Source organism: Monopterus albus, unplaced genomic scaffold (genome assembly GCF_001952655.1).
Source record: "Monopterus albus unplaced genomic scaffold, M_albus_1.0 scaffold47.1, whole genome shotgun sequence".
Classification (NCBI taxonomy): Eukaryota; Metazoa; Chordata; class Actinopteri; order Synbranchiformes; family Synbranchidae; genus Monopterus; species Monopterus albus.
The window spans coordinates 271308-294852 of NW_018127927.1; the positions used below are offsets into that span (position 1 = coordinate 271308).

Sequence of the window (23545 nt, forward strand, 5' to 3'; positions counted from 1 at the left end):
TTTTATACAGGTAACGAGTTCAAACAGGTGCAATTAATACAGGCAATGAGTGGAGGATAGGAGGGCTTCTTAAAGACAAGCTAACAGGTCTGTGAGAGCCAGAATTCTTGCGGGTTGGTAGGTGATCAAATACTTATTTCATGATATAAAATGGAAATAAATTATTTAAAAATCTAACAATGTGATTTACTGGAATTTTTTTGTAGATTCTGTCTCTCACAGTTGAGGTGTACCTACGATGAACATTACAGAACTGTCCGTTCTCTGTAAGTGGGAAAACTTGAAAAATCAGCAGTGTATCAAATACTTACTTGTCCCACTGTCGTTTCAGACTTAAATGTTCTTGCAAACATTTGTTCACAAAATATGGCCTGTGCAAACTAAACAAAATAGATAACAGTGATATAGTTTTAAATACTCTTTTTATTGAGAAAATATAATTCTATGTCCCTACACAGTTTCTTTGTTAAATAATGTAAAGCCTGTCGCCATCCATGTGGAGGTAACAATGGGATGTTCAATCATGTAACACTTGTAGAATATGTGAACTTTATACATGAATAGTGATCAACGAAGTTTTATTTTTTCTCTTTTATGTACTTTACAACATTGAGTACTATTCATGTACAAGGGAACAGTGATGTCTATTATCTAGATATATATGTAGCATTTAACGGCTTTTCTTGTATAATCTTATCATTTTGAATGTTGAATTAATCATTAGTTACTTTATTTTATTATTAATTACATATTGTGTGCCCAAATTTTTGTTTTCATTTGCATTGCTAATCAGAATAGTAGCAGGTTCCTGTTACACCTGGCAGCATTTGAGAGTGGTTAAAGACCACACTGTAGACACATGCTATACCTTTCATCTTCATCTGTCCATCTCTCGTGTGTCATGAATTGTGAATTTATCTTATTGCTTCTCGCCTAACACGGCATGGCATTTTAAGCACCTGTTAATCTGTGTATTGTACTACCCTATAATAAATGTGACAGTATCTTCTGTTGGCCTCACTGTCTATCTGTTACAGAATATTAAAACAGGAAGGTTTGAGCTGGCATCTCAAACTGATAACATAAAGATTAGAACAATTTAAGATTTCACTGCTTGCATATGAGGAGAAAAATCATATTGCATGTACAGTATATGTTGTAAAGTTCAATTTATAGCAAAGGGGCTCCCGTGAAGAAGAGCTTAGATGGAAAAAAGGTAACAGTGAAGAGGACTGTGCTGTGTGTCATGTCTCTCTTATCAACATGACAGCTGTATACTCCCAGTACGTGAAGGCTGGGAGATTAATAACTGAGCATGAGCAGATGTGTCCTCTGGCCAGAGACCGCCACTAGGCTGGACACCCTCATTTTTAGAGGTGTGGATAGTGGTGAAATAAACATAACCCGGTGAAAACTATCCTGTCATCATGGTGCCATGAAGTGTATTGTAGAAATATAAGAGCATCTACAGTGGCAAAACTATACTTGAAGGCAACAATTACTCCTTACTTAATATACTGTACAACAAGCTACACCCTTGCAAGCTGTAGTAAGCCCCTTCTGGCGACAGCCCGCTCTCAAAATGATCAGCAGTAAACCCAGTCCCACTGCTGCAACAGTCCTGGCAAATATGACATCCTTAATTGGGAAAATTCATGAAATACTTTGATGCCTGTCTGAGGCTTAAGACTAACTGGAATGATTCCCTTAAAATGTAGTGCTTACCATATCTTCACACACATCTAAAGGTCAGGCTTCTGGAAGGTCAGATACAGTTTTAGTGCACAAAAAATATTGTTTTTATAACTTGTTGCTACCCAGCTTGGGTATGTATAGACAGTATTTAAAAATATTTTCTTAACACTGTAGTATTTATATTTTTATAACTGTGTCTTTTAAACCTCCCTTATGAGTGTACTTTTACTAACTTTTAATTCATATTCAATCTCAAGTGGACAGTCACAGCAATCTTACAGACTCTAACAAAGAGCAAATACTGCAGAAACCCATTTCAGCTCTGCTCTTATAACTGAATAAACAACCTATGTGGAACTTGTGTGTGAGGTGGGAATCATTTGATTATACTTTTGAATGTAATCTCATTTTGTATACCGCTTAGTCGCGAATGGGGTCGAGCCGCCTCACGGCCTGCATCGGGCGAAAGGCGGGGGACGCGTGCGCACACACACACTTGCTTTGAGCCAGTGGGTTTTGGGTGAGCAGTTTGGGGTGGTGAGGAGAGAGAAGACGGGTGGGTTGAGACTGGAAAAAGCTAGAAGCATGTGGTAGAGAGATGGGGAATGAGAGCCCTGATGTCATGGTATTACAATTGCATTTAACATTTGAGCATTTTCTTTCCTTTCTAACTGCAAACAGTTTAATCAAACCATGCCAAGTTACCCCAGGTGATTACTGTGAATAAACCTGGCTTGTGGCAGACTGAAAGCATCCCCCTTTTTTATAACTAGGAGCACTAAAGAATACTCAGCTTATCTGTGAACGCAAATGGGATTTTGTAGAAAAAGCAAAAGCATTTCTGTTGCAGATAAAGAGCTAGAGGGAAACTAAAACACCCAGATAGTCCTACCTCCATCTTTATCTGTGGCTACAGGAGGACCTCCCACACCCCAAACCAGCTCCCACACCCAAACTAGGAAGTCTGTTGCCATGGCAACTGTCATGTCCCACCTACCCTGACCTTCCTTAAGAACATGTTGCTGTTCACAGACAGCATCCGTAAACAAAGACAAGACATAGTGAATTATTAGATCATTGCATTGTATTAAGAATCAGTCTTTCCTCAATACAGATGTAACTTTTTTAATTTCCCTGTGGCATTAATAAAGTACTCTGTCTAACTGTGATAAATGAACTTGACCTTAAAATAGTGGTACAGTGGTAAGATGTCATTGTACTGTGAATGCTTCTATAATAATGACCTGATGCTAGGCATGTACATTAATCAGCGCTGCTGGAGAAGCCTCTGTACCTGAAAAAGAGAGCTCTACATTTTTGTGTATATCCTTCACTACACAACTCTAGTCTTGTTCTATTACCACTTCATAAAGTGTGGAAGCAATTTACATTTAATAAGTCGAGATTCTTTGAGGTTTAGTGACATAATTCCCAAGAAAACACCTTCAAAACAGACTGGGTAAGGGATGTACACAAACTGACAGGGATTAAATACACAACATGTGTGTGTGTGTTCTTGCACTTGCTATATAGTGAGGACCAAAAAATGTATATTTTGCTACAGACTGAGGACATTTTTGCTGGTTCTCACTTCCTGAAACAGCTTTTTGATGGTTAAGACTTGGTTTTAGGGTTCAGATTAGACTTAGCTTTAGAGTATGGGTTATGGATATGCATTTAGTTCAAATGGTTAAGGTTAAGGTAAGGGGCTAAAGAATGTGTTATGTCAGTGGGTGTCCTCACAAAGATAGAAGTACACGTGTGTGTGTGTGTGTGTGTGTGAGAGAGAGAGAGCAAGAGACAGACATATGTAATAAAAAAATATCTTCGTTCTCCACATCCTGGAGTCAAGCTAGCACGCGAAAAAGAAATCCACCAAGTTTTAACCTTCTGATAACATGTCAGTTTATATATTGTTGTATTAAATTCCAATCCATGAAACCATCATGCATAAATCCAAGGAGCTATGAGATTCAGAGATGTAAGAGCCAGTGAACATTCAATTTATTACCATACTGTGACAGAAATCTCAGAGCTTTTATAGTAGATGATGGAAGAAGCCTGTTTTGTGGCTTTGGACACAAATATTTGGAGAACTAAGAGAAGAGTGAGAGCTTCTTACTGCTGCTGCTAAAGATCCACTTCATTATTAACTACTGAAAATAGCTAAATTGCAAACGATATCAACAAATATTTTTATTTTCTGTTTTGTTTTTAACTAAGTGTATAAAATATGCAGTTCAAATTAAAATGCATTCACAAGTCCAGCAGGCTATAATAAGGGTGTGGACCCTCACTGGTCAGAGGCAGTCAGGTTAGGAGCAGATAAGAAAAAGTTCCAGCCGTGCTGCCTGGTCCACCCTAGATGTCATCACATTATGCTAATGAGCCAGGGGGCTTTAAGTGCCCGAGCCCAGTAGGCTGAGAAGCAGGAGACACACAACAGGCATAAAATATGAACATGTTGAGAAAGGGATGTGTCGGCAAGCCTTAAAAAATGCAACACTACATGCAGAAAGGTGAGTGTGTAACATAGAGAAGGCCGCAGAGACCAGACCAGGCCTCGTGGCTCTGCAGCACAAATGTGATGTTTGTGCAGGGTTAAGGATGCTTGTTTTAACTGAATTTAACAGAATTTAACAGAATTTAACAGAATTTTCTTGTCTTTTTAAATATATGTCTCTTTTCAAACAGCGTTTATACCACATTGTTAAAATTTTCACTGGACAACAACCTCTGCCTGCATCACTGATGGGTCACCTACCTCGGTCTTGCAGGATACAAACAGCAGCAACACACGCTGCTAATGGTTATGTCTTGTGCCCTGGACAGGATATCATCTTATACTGTAAGTTTATTAAAGAGACACTACAGTATAGATGATGTACTATCCAGGGTCTCATTCCTCCTCCAGCAATAACAGGACACACTCAGGCCTGACTGACTGCAGGCTGCAAACACACTGCAGAGGAGGGCCATCAAACCGTTACCATTACTATGTTTAGTAATGGTAAGGGTTATAATAGCCCTCGCTCAATGTCATCTGGACCAGCAGAATGAAGACAGGAACCATTTGTGATCAATGTGTTATTCATGAAGGACATCTTTGGATTTTTATGTGCTTGTGGATGCATGGACAATAAAGCTTATAGCTCCCAAACAAATGAGTACCTCATTATTTGATCAAAACCAATTTAAGGCAGGGTATCAGAATTATAAATATCTTGTTTGAAAGATTACTTTAATGTACAGGCTTGATGTATGATGATCTGCTCGAACACTTTGAAGCAGCAGTTGGCTTGTCTATGCAGTGATCTCTGCTGCACAACTGGCTTGTCTAATCACTAGGACGCAGCCGCTGCACAGAGAGCTGGAGGGCTCGACACAGCTTCTGTGAGACATTCATCAAGCCTCACTTTAGGCCACTGGCTGGTTATTCATCAAGATCCCTCAAATAGAGTAACAGTTAAGTTAACTCACCGGCATCAGGAATGAATCTAATCACCATTATATGACTCATTTTAGCATCAGGTTAGTGCTCCATTTTGCCATCCATTAGGGAGCCAGTTCAGCCTTCAGGGACAGACTTGGGCTTTATAAAAGCCAAAAAGGCTGAGGCAGGGAGAAGGGGCAAGAGGAAGGGGAGTGAGGAAAAGGGAAGAAAGCAGTGGAACAAAAAGTGATAGTCACAGGGATGGATGGCCACACTTCAAAGGCAGTTGAGAGGGCTAAAGTGAAGTGGGAGTGCAGGGTGCATCAGGGACTTCTGACTGAACATGACTGAGCAGGCCCCACTTCAGTTTATCTGTAACACATGTTCATGCATGGTGCCCGCCAAGTAAAGAGCTCTGAGAGCCAAAGATAAACCATCGGCCTTTCCACAGCTCACCAGACCTGCCATAAACACACTGTCAGATGGGTCAAAACATATGTTTGTTACCTAAAATGCAGTATATGATTGCTAAACAGATGCGTATTTTGCAGCCTTAAATCTTTACTAACAGATACAGTGACAAGAAAATGTGAATGCTTTGGAATGGTCTGCATTTATGTTTTGAATTAAAGCCAGATCTTCAAGTTACATTAATGAGTTATAACCTACAGCACAACAATCACCGTGATCTTCGTGTCCTTATTCAAACATGGACAAAGTAGGCTGGAAAAAGTATGTGAACTTCTTGGTTAATGATATGAACAAAAGCTGATGAGAGTCGAAAGTTAGCAAACCTAGAGTCCAGCCAATGAAAGAGTTAAATATTCATCAGTCCACAGTTACACAAACTGTCATTAAATCGAGATGACTTAATTCAGCGGCTAATCTTCCTAGATGTGAGTACCTAGCTGAATTCAAAAGCACAACACAGAACGCTCATTGAGGTAAAACAGAAACCCAGAGTGAGTGCTAAAGCAATCACTGGAGCTGGTAACATCTCTGTTCACGCATAAACCATACATGCATCATGAATGAGCTCGAGAGCTGTTCACACCAGATATCCTGAGAATGTGGCTGAGCTTAAGCAGGTCTGTAAGCAGGACTGCAGGCCATTAAACAGGGACGGGTTTCACAGGAACTTGAGAAGATAAAGAAATGGTGTGATAGTAATATGCTATCTATGAATATAGATAAAACTAAATTTATGGTATTTGGGAATCGTAGACTAGATAATGAACTGCAAGTGAAAATAGGGGGAGCTAATATAGAACGAGTATATGAAATTAAATTTCTAGGTGTCATAGTTGATGATGTTAACTGGTCAATCAGCTGAATGTTCAGTTTTAACTACAACTACATTATGACTAGTGGACCTGCAGGATGTCCACAACGATGTATTTGGCTGCTGCAAACCTTGGAATAGAGATGTGGGCCAAATCATTACCATCAGCTTCCACAGCTTCTGGTGTTTGTTGGGTTTGTGTGTTTAAAGCCATTATTATTATTATTATTATGATGAAAAGACAAAGAGATGTTCACTTTTTTATTTCTGTAGTAGTTGAACTGTGGCCTTCCCTCTGTTTTGGAATTGATTTGTAATGTAAATAAATATATAAGGATTTACTTACATAGCACATTTCAAAACAAATGTTACAAAGTACTTAACAGCTAAAATATTGATGAGTTTAAACACAGATATAAAGGTATGTGTCAATCAAGATATGGGCAAGAACAGGCTTAATGATTAATCAGATGGGAGTGTGGATGTAGAATATGTATCCATGTAGTAATACTGCTTGCAAACCAATGATGATAAGATGATGTTAGGGGGTAGGACTAGATAAGTCTAACTTCTTCCTACTCCGTTCAAGCATGTACTAGGTATAAGCAAATTGAAAATATTTTTGTGGATATGTCTGGAATTATGTGTGATTACATACTGACTGTTGTTACATGTTTGAAAGAATAAATAAATCAAAATCAAACACACTGTGCTTGTTCAGGTCACTTTCCCAGTGAATTGAATGAGAAAGTGTGCCCAGACTTTTGACTGGTGATTAATGTACATCAAATTCTTGGGTTAAGGCCTGACAATGACCTGCAACATCTCCAGTTCGTGTCCAGCTTGGGACCTTTACAACATGTCACCCCTCATTTCCTGTCATCTTTCTACTCTCACCAAATAAAGGCATAAACTTCCCCCACAAAACAGTCTGAAACAAAAGCTCTTATTGTTGTAAAGATTGTTTCCACTACTAAACATGTTATAGGTAACATCTTTATATATAAAAATTTAATAACATCTGATGAGACTGCACAACAGGATTCAAGAGAGCAAGTGCATAGTACAATTTCTTCTCCTCACAGGTACAGTATGAGCTCTGGAGCTGGGCAGTACATGTCACATAAGAGGTCCACACATCAGACTCGTGATGAGACCTTGTCTTTCGTTCAACTCTTCAGGCCTTTGTAGAGAAAAATAAAAGAAAAGCCATCTCGGCCTCATAATCGCTTCAGGATTTCACCATTAAAATCCTTGCATCCTCTTCATTTCCTCAGCTTGACTGAGAGCTTCAGCCTTACTTCCCTCAGGTAGACCTGACTCAGGTCCTTGCTGACCTCATGGGCGATCCGTGCTACCAGCTGGCCAGCTGTGCCAATCACCATCCTCTACAGCCACAAAGAATACAGCAACATCAGGCACCAGGGAACAGACAGGTAAACAGTCCCATTTCAGAAAGGTTTTTAAAAAACTCAGATCAGATTCTTAACTGCATCCCTGCCTCATTCAAAACCTGGGTGGGTGTTTATAATGAGTCACCTGACTACCTACAAACCCTATAAACATCATACTCCACAAACCTAAGCTGGTGTTCCATCTAAAAGATTGTCAGAGTCCTTACACTCCAAAACTGTCAGTTTCAATTTAGCCAAGGTAAAGTGGGAAACACGCTGCTGTATCGGGAACTATTCACAAAATAAGATTTGATTTCTCTGGTCAGTCTACTCATGAACCCAACATGGTGTAGGGGTTTAGGCCTGAGTCGCCCTTCTTGAAGGTCACTGGCCTTGAAACATTTCAGTGGCTCAGATGTACCTTCAAATATTCTTTGTCATCAAATATGTATGATTCAGAAAGGCTGCTCAAATATTTACAAGGACAAAAAGTGGAAGTATGGGGAATGGCAAACAGGTATTAACAGTGATATTTCAAACAGCAGTTGGTTTGTGTTGCATTCATGTGATGTCTGATCTGCCAAACAGGAGAAAACATTTGCCTGGGTGTTCTGATTGCAGTAATATTCCAGCTATGCATACAGTATGTTTACATACAGGTTAAAATGTAGATCCAATGTGTAAATGTGCAGCGAGCACGTACCACATGAGAGTCTTTCATGGCATAAAGTTTCACCGAGATATCGAGCTCGCCACCTTCTCCATCTCGCCAGAATTCAACAGTCTGAAAACAAAAACAATTAAATGTTAAGGTACAAGTTTCTCAAAAAGCCAGTACAAGGTGGGTTAATGTGAAAGACTACTAAGTGGAACAAGAAATGTCGGCTGTCAACTTAGAACTGTGGCCTTTACTACATCAAGTCAAGTCAAGTTCAAGTGTTTATTGTCATATGCACAGTACGGAAACGTGTTTCCCTGTACAATGAAATTCTTACTTTGCCGTCCACATGAACGACACACAATACAAATGAAACATAAAGTAGATAAATAAGTAACACTAAATCTAAGGCACTTTAAAGCAGCAAATGAAGAGATATAATAAAAATATATAAGAATATAATAAGAGAATGTATGCTACCATACATACTACATTTCCCACAGTTCTTTGCTTGTGGGCCTGAATATGATATCTAAGTGTTAAATATTGTGCTGTTAGTTTTGTCAAAAATGCCCCAACCACATATAGCAAATAATAAAAACTACAGTACAATCTGACTTGATGTGACCTGGAATACTAGATAGTAGCAACAAATACAGACTGAAATGATAAATATAATTATGGGAAATGGGATTTACCCAAGGCCACTGCACATGTCAGCATGAAGAGTGCAAGTTAGCTTGAAGGGCTTTAAACAGGCCACAGAATCATGTGGTGTCATCAGTAATCATAGTGTCCCCCATCAGGCACCTGTGTCAGTGAATAGGGCACCTCCTGGGGGAGATGCTCCAGAAGCTTCTCTCTGATGATGCTGGTGCAAACTTCCTCTGGACTCTGATCAGTTAGGACCTCACTGTGGTACTGCCATGGTCCTGGCTTGGCTGCAACCATGAGGTAGCTCTATTGAGAAAAAGCTTGGTTATTGATAAACAATAAAATAATAACAATAAAAACTAAACAAAAAGAAAAAAACAGATATTGGGAAAAACTAATACTGGCAACATATGAATATCACTTCCGGCTTTTTCCCGTTAGGGGTCACACAGCGAATCGTCACACTGATAATTCGCATGTTGACATTTGGCACGTTTTATGCTGGATGCCCTTCCTGACGCAACACTGACTCGAGCCCAGGAGGCAGCGGCAAGAGAGCTGTGCCCTAACCACTAGTCTATCAGGGAATCCCCAAAAACTAATACTGACAACAAATACTTAAAAACATAGCAGAAATGTGCAGAGGTATTGTATTTTTATGTGTCCATGCTGGCAACTGCCGTGGCTGAAGGCATTGTGAGTTTGGGTTGTCCGTCTGTCCTATTCTTCTCAACACAATATCTACAGTACACCTTGAGGGAGTTTGTTCAAATCTGCCACAAATGTCCACTTGGACTCAAGGATGAACTTATTCGATTTTGGTGGTCAAAGGTCACAGTGATCTCATGTCTGTCCCGAATCCTGTGGATTTGGCTGGTTGGTGGAGGCAAGCAGTGATTTCAGTTATTATGTGCAAGGGTTGAAAAGCTTCTTGCTTGCAGTTTTCTTATCAAGCCAATGGTGAAAGTTTTTTACTGTGTGACAGGCCATTTAAGTTGAGTATTCAGTTTCTGTTCTAGTTTCATCACTTTCTGTAGGGGTAATTTTTTTAAGGTGTAATGGAAAAGTTTTTAACTACATTTTGCAAATTTCCAATGGCTATATATGATATGCAGTTTTTCTGTGCACACTTCTTTCTTACTGTGACCATAGTGTACTGTGTACCTTGAGTGTGTCCACGTCCTCTCTGTCCGTAGACGAGAACATAAAGACATCCTTGAAGGAGGGCCAGCCCTGCTGGCTCCTGAGTGCCTTCAGCTGTTCTTTGCTCAGCACAGAGCTTGGCTCAGCACTGCCCTCATGCCTTGCATTGTCCTCATCAGGGGATAACTCAGAATCCCTCTCTGGCCTCTTTTTAGCCCACCGAGGCTTGACCATTAACCTGACCCTCATTTTCTGTCCATTCACTATTCCACATGTCAGCTCTGCTGTGAGATCCAGCAGCTTGTCCTTGGCTTTCACAAGGTCCACCTTAAAGTGAGAGGAGTATGAGTAAATACATCTGCAAAATGCTTCAGTACAGGTGAACATTTCTTCAAGGAGAGTCTGCTGATACTATACAATATTCATATTGATGTGAACTCCCACAAAAAGACAGCAAAGCACTGCCTGTACAATCAAAGCTTGATTCTGTATGTGTGACTCCTTGGCAATCAGTGTCACTTACAGGGTGAGGACGTCAGACAGACTAGTTAATGAGTGGTTCCTCGGTGAATCTATATGCATTATGTGGTTCAGATCTAAGATAAACTGGTGAATTTCTGGAGATGTGAATGATGTTGGCAACAGTGTTTATTCATGGAAAGAATACCTTATTGAGGACCAGGATTGCTGGGATGTTTGGGTGCTGGGCCAGACATTTGAGCACCTCGAAGTCGAGCCTGTTGCATGTCCATCTGTCTGCCACATCCACCATGACAACAACTACAAACAGTTCTGATTATAAGCTCTTGAAAGCTCTTAAATTCCACTCTTCTGTCCAATACACGAAAACACACAAAAAAAGAGCAACACAACTTATGAGAGGCTCAAAATAGATTTCTGTCATACTTAGGTCAGCTTCTTTGACTGTGTTCCAGGGATCTACGAGCATAGACTTCTCCAGCTGGTGTCTACAGAAACACAGGGGGTCATACATATATTACATTATATGATAATAATGTGTGAAAACTACCAACTTTGAATACCAACAATCTAAACCAGAAAAGCACCTTTTAACCTTTGATGGAGTGGTGAGACCCGGAGTGTCCAGTAAAATCTAAAAAACCAAACAAACAAAAAAACAACCCACACTTAGATACTGACTTAAGCATTTTGTATTAGAAGGCATTAGAAGAAATGTCGAAAATAAACTCTCACTATCTGTGTGTCATTCTCTGTCAGGACACCCAGCGCACGTGACCGTGTAGTATGTACTTTCTTGGACACAGCAAACACCTTTACAAAAGGATAATTGAAAAGTGAGCACTACCTTGTATTCACCAAGACAGAAACATTGTGGCATGCAGGTTTAAAGCAGAGGCAGTTAAGAGAGAAACCTTTCTGCCCAGGAGCTGGTTGGACAACGTGGACTTCCCAGCATTGGGGGCACCTATTATAGCCACTTTCAAAACTTTTGAGTTGTCAGGCTGATCTGGGTGTCTCAGTAACAAAGACAGCTGTTCACCTGCAGAAAACAGAGCAAGTACAATTAATCATTAGACAGACAATAAAAGTGAAGGTGCTGGCAGTAAAAACAAACTAAAGCATGAGATCGATGGCAGGATGACATCTGCAGTATTTGCGTAAAAAAGGTTGGGATCAGATGAGTTTAAGGGTGTAAATCTATGAGGCAGTGGTGTGTGGTTACCGCTGTCCGGTGGAACTGAGGCTGGGAGGCGATAAAAGCTGCCGTCTGCCTCAGCTGCTCTGCATGCCATCAGTCTATTGAGAAACCCCTCTGATGTGATAAAACAAGCAGGTGTGAAGAAAAAGCCACTCCTCCCACCTCTGCTGCAGAAGGCATGCCCTGTAAGGACAAGAGCTCCATCAGTTCACTGCCAGCAGGGCTGCAAGGAGGCTGAGTGATTATCCTTAACTGGGGTGTTAATCTGACAGTATTATTATGCACTCAGATGGTCTGTGTCAAAAATCTATTTATAAAATCAATCATGGAAATATCTCACTCTAATAAGTGTTGAAGCGCTTGTGCAGACATACTATGACCTATAGTATCAATATTTACCCAAATATGACAAGCCTACATGATACTCTGTAGATTTTTATACCATGAGTAGTACCTCAGAGCAACGTTTGTACAAGTGGCTCCCTGATTTGTGAGTATTGTGAATGTGTCAACAGGACTAACTCTGACTTTGCACACTCTGCTGCTTTGTGCTTCATGGAGACCTGGCTGAGCAACTCAATCGCAGACAGCGCGAAACACGTACTGGGCTTCCAGGTGTACAGAGCGGATCGCGTAATGGAGCTGTCCGGGAAAACGAGAGGAGGTGGAGTCTGCTTCTACATAAATGAAGGTTGGTGCACAGATGTCACAGTGCTACGGAGGACATGTACCGCAGACTTAGAGACTCTTTATCAACTGCAAACCCTTCTATTCTCCTCATGAATTTTTGAGTTTCATCCTGCTGGGTGCCTATTTAAAAAACCACAGGCCCACGCTAGCACACTACAGCTCCTGGCACAGCAGATAACTAGTGTGAAGCTAGAACATCCTGACTCTCCACTCATTGTTCTAGGGGACTTTAACAGAGAAAATCTCACCCATGAACTGTGAGTTTCATCCTGCTGGGTGCCTATTTAAAAAACCACAGGCCCACGCTAGCACACTACAGCTCCTGGCTGTGCAGATAACTAGTGTGAAGCTAGAACATCCTGACTCTCCACTCATTGTTCTAGGGGACTTTAACAGAGAAAATCTCACCCATGAACTGCCCAAATACAAACAGCATGTCACCTGTCCCACCAGGAACAAAAATCACACTGGACCACTGCTACACTATGTCCCAGGACCTGAAGTGGGCATCAAACATCAGGACCATCATCAAGAAGGCACAGCAGAGGATGTACAGAGTTCGACCTGCCCCAGGAGCTGCTGATACAGTTCTACAGAGGAATCATTGAGTCTGTTCTCTACACCTCCATCACTGTCTGCCCTTGTACACATCACGGGTCAAAAGGAGGGCGGAGAGGATCACTGTAGACCCCTCACACCCTGGACACAATCTGTTTGAACTCCTGCCCTCTGGATGGCGTTACAGGTCACTGTACGCCAAGATAACCAGGCACAAGCACAATTTCTTCCCCCCCGGCTGTCACTCTGATCGAATACTTGACCCACGACAGTATGACTTGACAATAACCCTCAGTGCAATACCTGTAAATATACATTGTACAAATCTGTACAGGTCTCTATTTTTAAGTACTCAATTTTATTCCTATGTATCTCATTTCACAATGAGCATTCCTCTGTCTGTCTGCATTTTTTGCTGCCTGTTTATACTGCTTATTTTGTATTGTTTGCACTGTTTTTTGCTTGTTAATACTGCTTATTTTGTTATAATACACAGCCTCATGCTGGTTTACTGTTTACTTGCCCCTTGCATGGGGATATATATACATTGAGAGCCAATGTACCAGAGTCAAATTCCTCGTGTGTCCGACACACCTGGCCAATAAAGCAGATTCTGATTCTGATGTGGCAGCATAATTATCCAGTTGGTTTCCCAGCCTTTCATTGATGACCAATTAACACCAAAAGACAGAGAATAAGAGTGCTAAACAATTCACAACCTAAATATTTGTTAAAATAAGCTTTACAAGTGTTTTATGAGGACGGAAATGCATTTTGGTGAGCAATACTGACTGTGAGCATAACGTTTGTTTACATAAGAAGTAATTAAACACATTTTCTACTATGACTACTACTATCTCACTACTGTACTTAAGTACAGATGTGAGATATTTGTACTTTACTTGAACATTTCCATTTTACACTACTTCACACTTTGACTTACACGTTAGAGGCAAATATTGCACTTATTACTCCACTACATTTATCTGATCATTTCAGCCACTAGCCACTTTTCAGAATCAGACTAATAAAACAAAAGACAGTATAATTATAAGATTGTATTAATTCCTAGTGTAAAATTCACAAGCTACCCAACCGTATGTAAATTCATTGAAATTAAATGCATATAAATATAATTACTTACCTTTAACCAACATTAAACTGAACAGTGACGCCTGCGGGATTTTATTTCATAGCATGCACAAGAAGTGCCAATGGGCGTAAATCTGGTTTCAACTATAAGCTTCTCTCCTTATAATAAACCACTTTGCTCGTTTTTACGAGATACTTTCACGTGAAAACCTTTTCCACGTTATTACGACATACTGTATTTTCTCGGTTTGACCACATACTGTCAGTATTTTGTCATTATAACAATATAACAATATACTGATAACGTGACCCCTGCACGCGGTGCAGCTCATTCTAGGGGACGTAAAGAAAACTTACCTCGGGCACTTTTTGAGTAATGGGAGGACTTTAAAGAATTTAAAGTATCAGTCCTGAACGTCTCATTTAATCTGAACGTTTTACTGGGATGCCCCCCCCATCCCATCCCATCCCATCCCATATATTGTCACTATTTGTTATTCTGCTTTTCTGCTGGTGCTCTGGCTATAGTTCTACACATCACCGCAAATAAGAGGCGTTCCTGGGGTAAATAAAGGACACAATGACACCACGGTTATCCATTCATTCATAATCACAGTCTGTGCCTCAGCAGAGCAAATAAAGAGCAATGATTTGTGTTGTCACGCGCCTTAAACCGAACTATGCGCTACTGAAACTTAAGGTCACATTTCCCCCATTGTGTAACGTCTATCTCGTGCTTTACTGGGACCCAGAACATTTCTCCGCTATAAACTATTATGACAACAGAGCCAACTGTCTGGGACTGACCCGTTGTGAAAAGCCATGACGTCTTGTCCTGTCGAGCAGACACGACGACCTGTCTGCAGAGGACGGAGGAGCATCTGAAAAACCCACCACACAGCCTCGAAGCCATTTAGCTGTGATAACAGTTACTGTCGTATTTCAACTTAGAGGACAGTATTTAACGATTAAGGTGTTAAAGCTCACGCTGCCCACAGGCTGAATGAGTGAAGCCATATTGCTCTAAACAACGATGGACGACTTCCCCTATGAAGAGGGCCCTCACAGAGATCGACTGCAGGCTGCAGCGCCCCCTAATGCTCCATATGTCAAATGACGAGTTACAGTCAGACTTAATAGTGGGTGTCATCAGAGATTACAATATATTAATACTCAAACATCCCATTTGACTACTGGCCCCCGTTTAGAGTATTTTGTTGAATCAGGGTCTAAGTAACTATAAAACCATAACCATAAAATGATTTCATAAGAGCAAAGCACTAAGGAAAGGAAGAAAATAAGATAAAGAATGTGCTCAACAATAATCCACTTTAGAGCCACTAAAGGAGAAAAAAGAGGAAATCACTTAAGTGGACAAAGCCACACTGGAAGTTGTGAAATCGTTTTGTGAGATAATGATATTTTGCATGTATGTGTAAATAACTAGTAAAATAACAGCCATGCATCATTTTGCAGCAAATCGTAACTCCTTGAAGATTCAGTTTGCAGCTGTTTATGGAAGGTAGGATATTCAGAGGCTAAATTCAGGCAGCAGTGATTCCAAATCAGCTCATCACAGTGCACAAACACAGCTGCCGACATGAGTTCAATATGGATGACAGCACTCAAAAGATTTTTTTGCTTGAGTGATATTCTCTAGATTACTTTGTGAGGGATTGTGTGCCTATAACCACAAATCAGGTTTCACTGCACAGAATTTTTCTTTCCCTCTTGTCCCCCAAGTACACGCAACAGAACTTACCCTAGAGGCTGCCTAAAGCACATTTGTGACGGTGCTGTTGAGGATATATCAAGCATCCACACTTAAAGCGATAATCTAAAGAAAACACTGCTTGCTCCCACACCCTGTAACTGTTCAGTGCTAATTCACAGTGACAAGCTGATATAATGACTTGATAACTATGATGCTTGTGAGGTTAATCATCAGACTAAAAGGACACTGTTAGCATATTGATTGATTACTATAGCATATTGTTTTCATTGTGTATGGCAAAGCCAGGCACAACAGATGTCTCCATATAGTCCATCAAACACGCCTGCTGTTTGTTAGTCCTTGAGGACTTGCTCTGGGCGGAACAAACACCTCCATTTGGAAGGATGATGAAGGATATCAGGTAGCTCACAATCTGTCATCATCTAACTCTAAAAGCCCAGCAGCAATGGAAGGGCAACAAAAATTGAGCTTTTAGCAGACATTTACTGCTGAACAGAAACCAAAGGGATATTTGAGGATCAGTAATTTTGAAGTTTGAACTTTCTCTCTATCTGCTTCCCTCCCACTCTCCCTCTCAAATTCATTCAAGGCCCTTTCTCCCTCCAGGCTTTCCTCATATGGCCATTTCATGTGGGAATGCATCAGAGTTCTCTCTATGACTGCATTAACTTTGGCCTTCAGAAAGAGTTTTTTCTCTTTCTCTAAAAAAAATGACAAAAAGGCTTTGCCTGCAGACCATTTAATCATAAACTGTAGCCCACTTTTGCCATTTGAAGTGCACTTACCAATGAGATTCAGCAGGGTGTGATGGAAAACCATGCACTCTTTGCTGCTGCATTTCAGTGTGCCATTGATTCCTAATCAATCTTATTTTCTGTAATTCAAGCAGAGCATATCTCATAGGTCAAGTCTCCCTTAATGTGCAGATTTTTTTTTTTCCTGCAGCCAAACCAGGTACTGTCAGGTTTGATCTGGAGTCCTCCCTTTTTGGTTTGCTCTTAATACTAGCTGGGATTAGACATGTGACAACTGGGAGTTTGTAATCAGAAAGACTTGCTGCTCAAGAGAAATAACAAAGTTCATGGAATAGAAAGCAGGAGCCATGGGGCATGTCAACAGGGAGTGGTGGTGAGAAAAAAACACTCTGTCAGCACATCAGAGCATCCATCACTCTATCAGCACCGATTGCAGAGAGAGGCATGATGATGCACAGCTGGCTGGCTGTATATAAAACAGCTGCTCCTCAGCTTTTTTCCGCTGAGGACTTCAGCATAGACAGGTTATTTGTAAAGTATCCCACAGATTAATGAATGGATGGATGAATTGTCACATCTGACAAATGAGAACACAGTGAGATTTAACTGTTATGGCTTACATGATGTCCTGAAGGTCCCCTAAGGTGCCACAATTTAGCAATCACAGCTCCATATGTCCTTGCTCAGACTACTTTTTAAAGGAGGTGATTTAGCTACCAAACTAACCATATAGGTCACACTGATGCTCTGATTGTACAGTCTCTCACAATCTCCCCCTCATTGGGGGACATGGGGGTGGGGGGGCTTTTATTCATTCTAGACTTGCAATCGATGGGACTTGTCTGTGAAGTGGATCGATAATGCCTCCCTTTGAAATCATCAATCACATCAGCAATGAATTTAAAAAAGCGTAATTAGGAACAGCATTTCTTAAACATCCTGTATTGATGCCATCTTTGGTATGGAGAAAGACACCATTCTGCGTCATTAACTTTGCATTATTGCCTGATGGAGCCTGCTGTTCCTACTTCCCCACCTGCTGAATGCAGAGCGCTGTGTGTGATTGGGCTTTCAGAGCAAATTCTCCCCTCTTTCACTTGCTGATGGGGGAGGTGAAGCTTGCAGGCCTAAACTGGCTGGAGTATTGTAATAAGTCCAGTGCATACTAGAAGCCAGACAGTGGAGTTCTCCCTCATAGTGCTGGATTTCATAAAGGTTTGTTGAGTTGAACATGCAAAATTTTGTCACAATAACTTTATTTGATTAGTTTTGTGCAGGTTCTGACCTGACATGACAATACATGGCCACGGGCACTCATTCTCAAGCATTCCCATAACTCACTGCAATCTTCAATGCTGTTCATCTGTCTCTCTGGTAATAAAATGGTATCAATACTGTAGAAAGGGCAGGTGGGTGGGTGTAATGGAGTAATTTATTTTAGTTGTCACAGGAATATAAGTCTTTGATTAGGGAGCTATACACATCAGGTTGCACAAATAGAACCTTTCATCAAATCACGAAGCATGTGACATTATTGACCATGGATTCTCCTCACTGGGTTTTATCTTCCCCAGCAAAATCCAGCAGTAAAATACAGCTCAAGACAACTCTTATGCCAGTGTACTGGAGCAGTCTTACATCTGTTCCACTAACAAGCGTGAACAAATTGTATTTCTGAAAGGAAAAGTGAAGATGTTTATGCAAGAAATAACGATAGTCACTGTTACTATAAAAGGCAAACTGAGTCTAGTAGAAATTTTTGACATTGTTGAGACGAGTCTGGTAGTTCCTTTGTGGATGTCTTCCTCTTCTTCTCTTCTACTACTGATAGTTTCTACTTTAATTCCTAAGGAGAGAAAAAAAAAACATGGCCAGCACTCCAGTGCAATGGAGATGAAATTGAGTTTTGATTGTTGCATCCCCACCCTGTGCATACAGGTGTGGTGTAGAGATTTAAATGAATTAGACTACATGGTTAGACTTCATAGACAACATTAAGCATGTTACACAAAATGTAATATACAGAATGAGCAACTGTTACTATTTGGGCATCAAGCCCAAAATATCCACAGAAAAGTCTGAATAAAGTAGTGAATGAACATAATAAATACAGTTGTTCTTATACAGGACACAAAATAAATCATCACAAGCTCATCACAAATCAACACAGCTCATTAATTATCTTGGAGAATCTTTGCCAAAGAGTATAAAAGCTGCTCCGAGGCATGGTGCCCAGTACCTTATACTACGAAACTTCTTAGTTGTTTTCCTTTTTCTTAAATACATCATTATTGCTTACTAATTAAAAATTTACAAAATTACTTTATAATGCAAGAATCCATCACTGCGCTCTGACTCTCAGAGGCTGTGATGGCTGTATTTATGAGATGTCACTGTGAAGGATACTGGATATTGAAAAAAAGGACCCCAGATTATAAATTGGTGCGACATGAGGATGTCAGATTTTAAAAATAAATAAGCTCACATAACTGCCCCCAAACATGCTGGATTTTCAAAATAAAAGCCCAGGTTGCAAAATAATATTACATGAAGACCCCAAAACATGCCAGCTCTTCAAAATAAAAGCACTAAATTGCAAATTAAACTCACATGAAGGCCCCAAAAACATGAAAAATTTTCAAAATAAAAGCCCCTGATAACTAATTAGGCTCACATGAAGGCCCCAAAACATGCCTGATTTTCAAAATAAAAGTCCCTGATTAGAAATTCAGCTCACATGAAGGTCCCAAACATGCTGAATTTTCAAAATAAAAGCTAAGATTGCTAATTAACCTCACACGAAGGCCCCAAAATGTGCCAGACTTTTAAAATAAAAGCCCCAGATTGCAAATTATGTTCAAATCAAGGCCTCAAAATATAGATGACTTTCAAAATAAAAGCCCCTGACTACAAATTAAGTTCACATAAAGGCCTCAAAATGTGCCAGACTTTTAAAATGAAAGCCCCAGATTGCAAATTATGTTCAAATCAAGGCCTCAAAATATAGAAGACTTTCAAAATAAAAGCCCCTGACTACAAATTAAGCTCACATAAAGGCCTCAAAATATGCCTGACTTTTAAAATGAAAGCCCGATTACAAATTAAGCTCACCTGAAGATCACAGAATTTTTCTAAACTTCATACTTTTAAAATATTTAGCTTTATTCTGAAAATTTTGCCCCATTCAAATGAATGGGGAAATTCTACTTCAACATACTTTGAGCTATTTCATGTATTAAAATGTTCAGTTCTTCAGGGACATTCATGCTTATATTCAAAATTTTTCTAAACTTCTAAACTTGGCTTTTATTATTTTCAAACTAAAAGCCAAGATTCATAACTAACCTCAGACAAAGGCCCCAAAACGTGCCAGATTTTCAACATAAAGGCACCAGATGGCTAATTAACTTTACATGAGTGTCCCAAGACATGCAGGATTTTCAAAATAAAAGCCCAGATTGCTAATTAGCTTCACATAAGGCCCCAAAATGTGCCAGATTTTTAAAATAAAAGCCGCTGATTGTAAATTATTTTCAAATGAAGGCCCCAAAGTGTGCCAAATTTTCAAAATGAAAAACCCAGATCACAAATTCATATGAAGGCCTTTTTACAAATTTAAGCAATTTTATTTCTACTTCTCAGTTTGGCCCTATACCTTCCATTTTCAGGATCGATCCTTCAGCAGTCAGCATCCACACACATTTTCTTCAGGAAATGCATTCTTCTAGTTTGTGTTATTTCACTAATTTAATGCCCCGGTCTAGGCAAACGCTTTACAAATATATTTAGTGTTGGAGTTTGGCATGACTGTACCTTTAAACCACAAGGCTGTGCTGCGCAGCACACAGCGCAGTCTGTTTTTATCCCAGGTACTGCGCTTGCGCCGCAAGTTGCTGCCGCAGACAGCAGCAGCAGTGATTCGGCAGCGCAGGGCATCGGGAGGAAATCTGTCCGTTTTAAACCATGGCGACATATTAAACGATGCCTTTCGCAGAGGTAAACGGAGAGTAAGTAGTTGTATTTCAATAACGCGCCTGTTGCCCGGTACTGTCTGACATCTTCTCAAATGGTAGCATTGAATATGAGGATAGATTGACAAGGCAACAATGGGACTGTGTATGTTTCAGGCTGGCAGCTAGGTTAGCTAGCCAGGAGCCTGGGCAGTCAGCTGGTACGCTGACTGGCAACATGCAGGTGTATGGCTACAACACTGGTCTCCTGTACTGTGTATGTCTGCTACAAGTCCTCACGGCCGTACTGCTTCTAATGGGCCAAAAATGTCATATTCAGCCACTAAATGAGTCACAAATTCTTGTATAAAGCTGATGGTAATTGAATGAAATGGGGCTCGCGTTGTTGAGGTGGTTAGCTAGTAGTTTTTGCAGTATAACAACCAGTGAGGAGTAGCCTATGCAAAGCTGCATTTGCACAAATCATCGTGGTTATATCCCCATCATTATAATTTTCATTAACGCTATGCATTTAGTGTTATCTTAAGAGAAAGTCTAAGTTCTTTTCCTGGAAGAAGCCATCTGTGGAAGTTGGGAGTGTTTCCATCTTATGCTCTTCCCGGCTTTCAAAGTATGGTGTAGCTGTCACTAAGTTGTCTCCTACTGTTAGTCTGCGACATGCTTATTAGGACATGCATGTATTTAGCTATCCAAACACACTGTGGGTCGTTGTCACCCTCGGTACAGTCGATGCCTACGCTCTCCGCTTGCTTGGGTGTCTGCAAATAGCATCTCTTATGATAAGAACAGGAGAAAGTGGTTCCACCTGCAAAGACGAGCGTTAAAGGTGATAACAAAAGGTTGACGTCACCGGACTCATCCTGATCCTGCCGCACAACCTCAACCACTGAGTAGCTGGAGGGGGAGCACAGGAGGAGTAGTTTCAGAGGAGGAGAGCAGCTTTTTGCCACACCTCTAATGGTTCGTGTCTGGAAGGAGAAGGTCTATCTCTGATCAAATTTCGGGTATCCTAAGGGCGCACTTAACTAATGGGATCCTATCGATGTTTCTCCCCATCCAAGCCTGATCTTTACACGGCGGAATGTTAATGTTGCCACAGTCTGTCCGTATTTTCTTTGGCTGCTCTGAGTCTGGACTTATTGTTGTGTAGTCGCTCTGTAATGACATGGAGCTTGACGGATATGATTAAAAAAAAAAACCCAACACTACAGTAAAGCACCACTTCTGTGACTGACTGGACTGTGTAAGTGATGGAGTTGACTCTGCACATGGTAAGATGATAAAACTAAAATGTTATGGGGATTTGTCACAGATAAGAAGTGTTCATGGCAAATTGGGGAAGTTTTGAAAACATCTAAATATAGAAAGTCATTATTTTCTCTTTACTCTAACAAAGGTCAGACTGTTTAGTTTATGACAGGAAGGAGGATGTGCTCAGAGCTATCTTGTGCTTACTCAAACAAGAGCCCAATATTACTTGTCCAAAAGTGCAGTTTTGCAATGTAGCTTTCTCTCCCTACATTTTCCAAAGAGCAGATAATTAAATTTCAGACCATGTTGTCTGAGAAATTCAGGCCCCTAGACTCTTCTGCAATTATCATGCAGAAGGAGCCCTTTTTGCATTGGGGTGCTATGTTTCCCAGCACTATGAAGACTAATTAGGTCTTAGTAACAAATGACTGTAAGGCCTCTCCACATCTGTAAAGTGCAGCTTGCCTTTAATGACACTAAACTGAAATATACGTAGACTAATTAAAGTAAAAGGCTTCAAATATACATGATGCAAAAACTAAAAACGTCTTAACACTAATATAGATTTGTTGTAGCTTAAAGCTTCAGTTTGAATAAGATGTGTGTGATTGCTCTTACTTATAAAGGCAGCACACAAGCCCAAATGTCAGGAGTATGTCATGCTGGTCAGCACTGTAGAAAATTACAATATTTCACCAAAGTGAAATACCGCTTGAGTGCCTGTGTTAATTACAACCCCAAATCAGAAAAAGTTGGCACAGTATGTAAAATCTAAATTAAAACTAAAAAATACTTTATACTTAAACTTACTTAAGTGAAAGCTGAGTGGTGAGTAGACTACAGTGTAAGTATAATGTGCACACCCACGCAGTTTTGAAAATGCTAATCTTACTGTATTAAACTTTCTTCTTATAAGCAAATTGCAAAGCAGCTATTAGTGAGTGTTGATTGGTTTCACAGAGAGGAATCAATCACTCCAAGCACCTTACGCTGAAGGCCAGATGTTTCGTGTTTCAGAAGCTTTTCCATGTGACAGCCAAACAAGCCGATTCCCAGCATTAGGCTTCGTTTCAGTCTGTAGTAATAAGAGGATAACGTCAAAGCTCTGCTTTATTTCTTGGAGACTTCAGAGCAGGACTGTGAATAACAGATCACAATGTACAAAAAGTGAACCAGAGAACTTGAGCAGCTTTTATGTTTCAGCTGTTGTTGGGATTCACTGGGAGTTCATTAAACGACATTGATTAGTAACAGTCCTGAGTATGTGATTGTTGACAGTGAAATGGCTCAGCTAACCAGCATATTTTAGAGGCAATGATTTTCTGTGCTGGAATGAGCCACTTGGATAATGCTCATTTTGATTTTGTCAAAGCCAGTCATTTGATGCAGCATTTTAGAGAGACTACTTGAATTGGAAATGTGTAACCATGCACTCTCCCCGGTGCAATACATTCGTTCCTTTCATATTCCAGTGCACGTTAATCCTTTTGCAGGTGTTGTCTGAATTTTTATTTTCCTCACCCTGATCATTTTAGTTGAGCAAGATTTGTTGA

The 23545-nt window shown here is 40.3% G+C and overlaps 2 protein-coding genes across 3 annotated transcripts in view; one reads left to right on the forward strand and one right to left on the reverse strand.

Annotated features, from left to right (window-relative positions):
* Positions 1–7041: 7041 nt before the first annotated feature.
* eral1 (Era-like 12S mitochondrial rRNA chaperone 1) lies at positions 7042–15326 on the reverse strand. 2 transcript variants are annotated; one of them, XM_020600573.1, is made up of 11 exons: positions 15088–15326; positions 11965–12123; positions 11654–11781; positions 11475–11552; positions 11327–11373; positions 11166–11227; positions 10927–11039; positions 10281–10586; positions 9273–9422; positions 8508–8588; positions 7042–7798 (listed from the first exon to the last, which is right to left on the reverse strand). In XM_020600573.1, the coding sequence occupies exons 1-11, from the start codon at positions 15191–15193 to the stop codon at positions 7676–7678; spliced, it is 1353 nt and encodes a 450-aa protein (XP_020456229.1). In that variant the 5' UTR covers positions 15194–15326; the 3' UTR covers positions 7042–7675. The 2 variants fall into 2 exon arrangements, with proteins under 2 accessions (XP_020456229.1, XP_020456230.1); XM_020600574.1 differs by lacking the exon at positions 11475–11552.
* A 5305-nt stretch (positions 15327–20631) lies between these two features.
* fam222ba (family with sequence similarity 222 member Ba) overlaps positions 20632–23545 on the forward strand; it is a gene marked incomplete at its 3' end in the record, with an annotated part of 25434 nt that continues 22520 nt past the window's right edge. Inside the window, exon 1 of the mRNA XM_020600557.1 lies at positions 20632–20777. The remainder of the gene's footprint in view (positions 20778–23545) is intronic.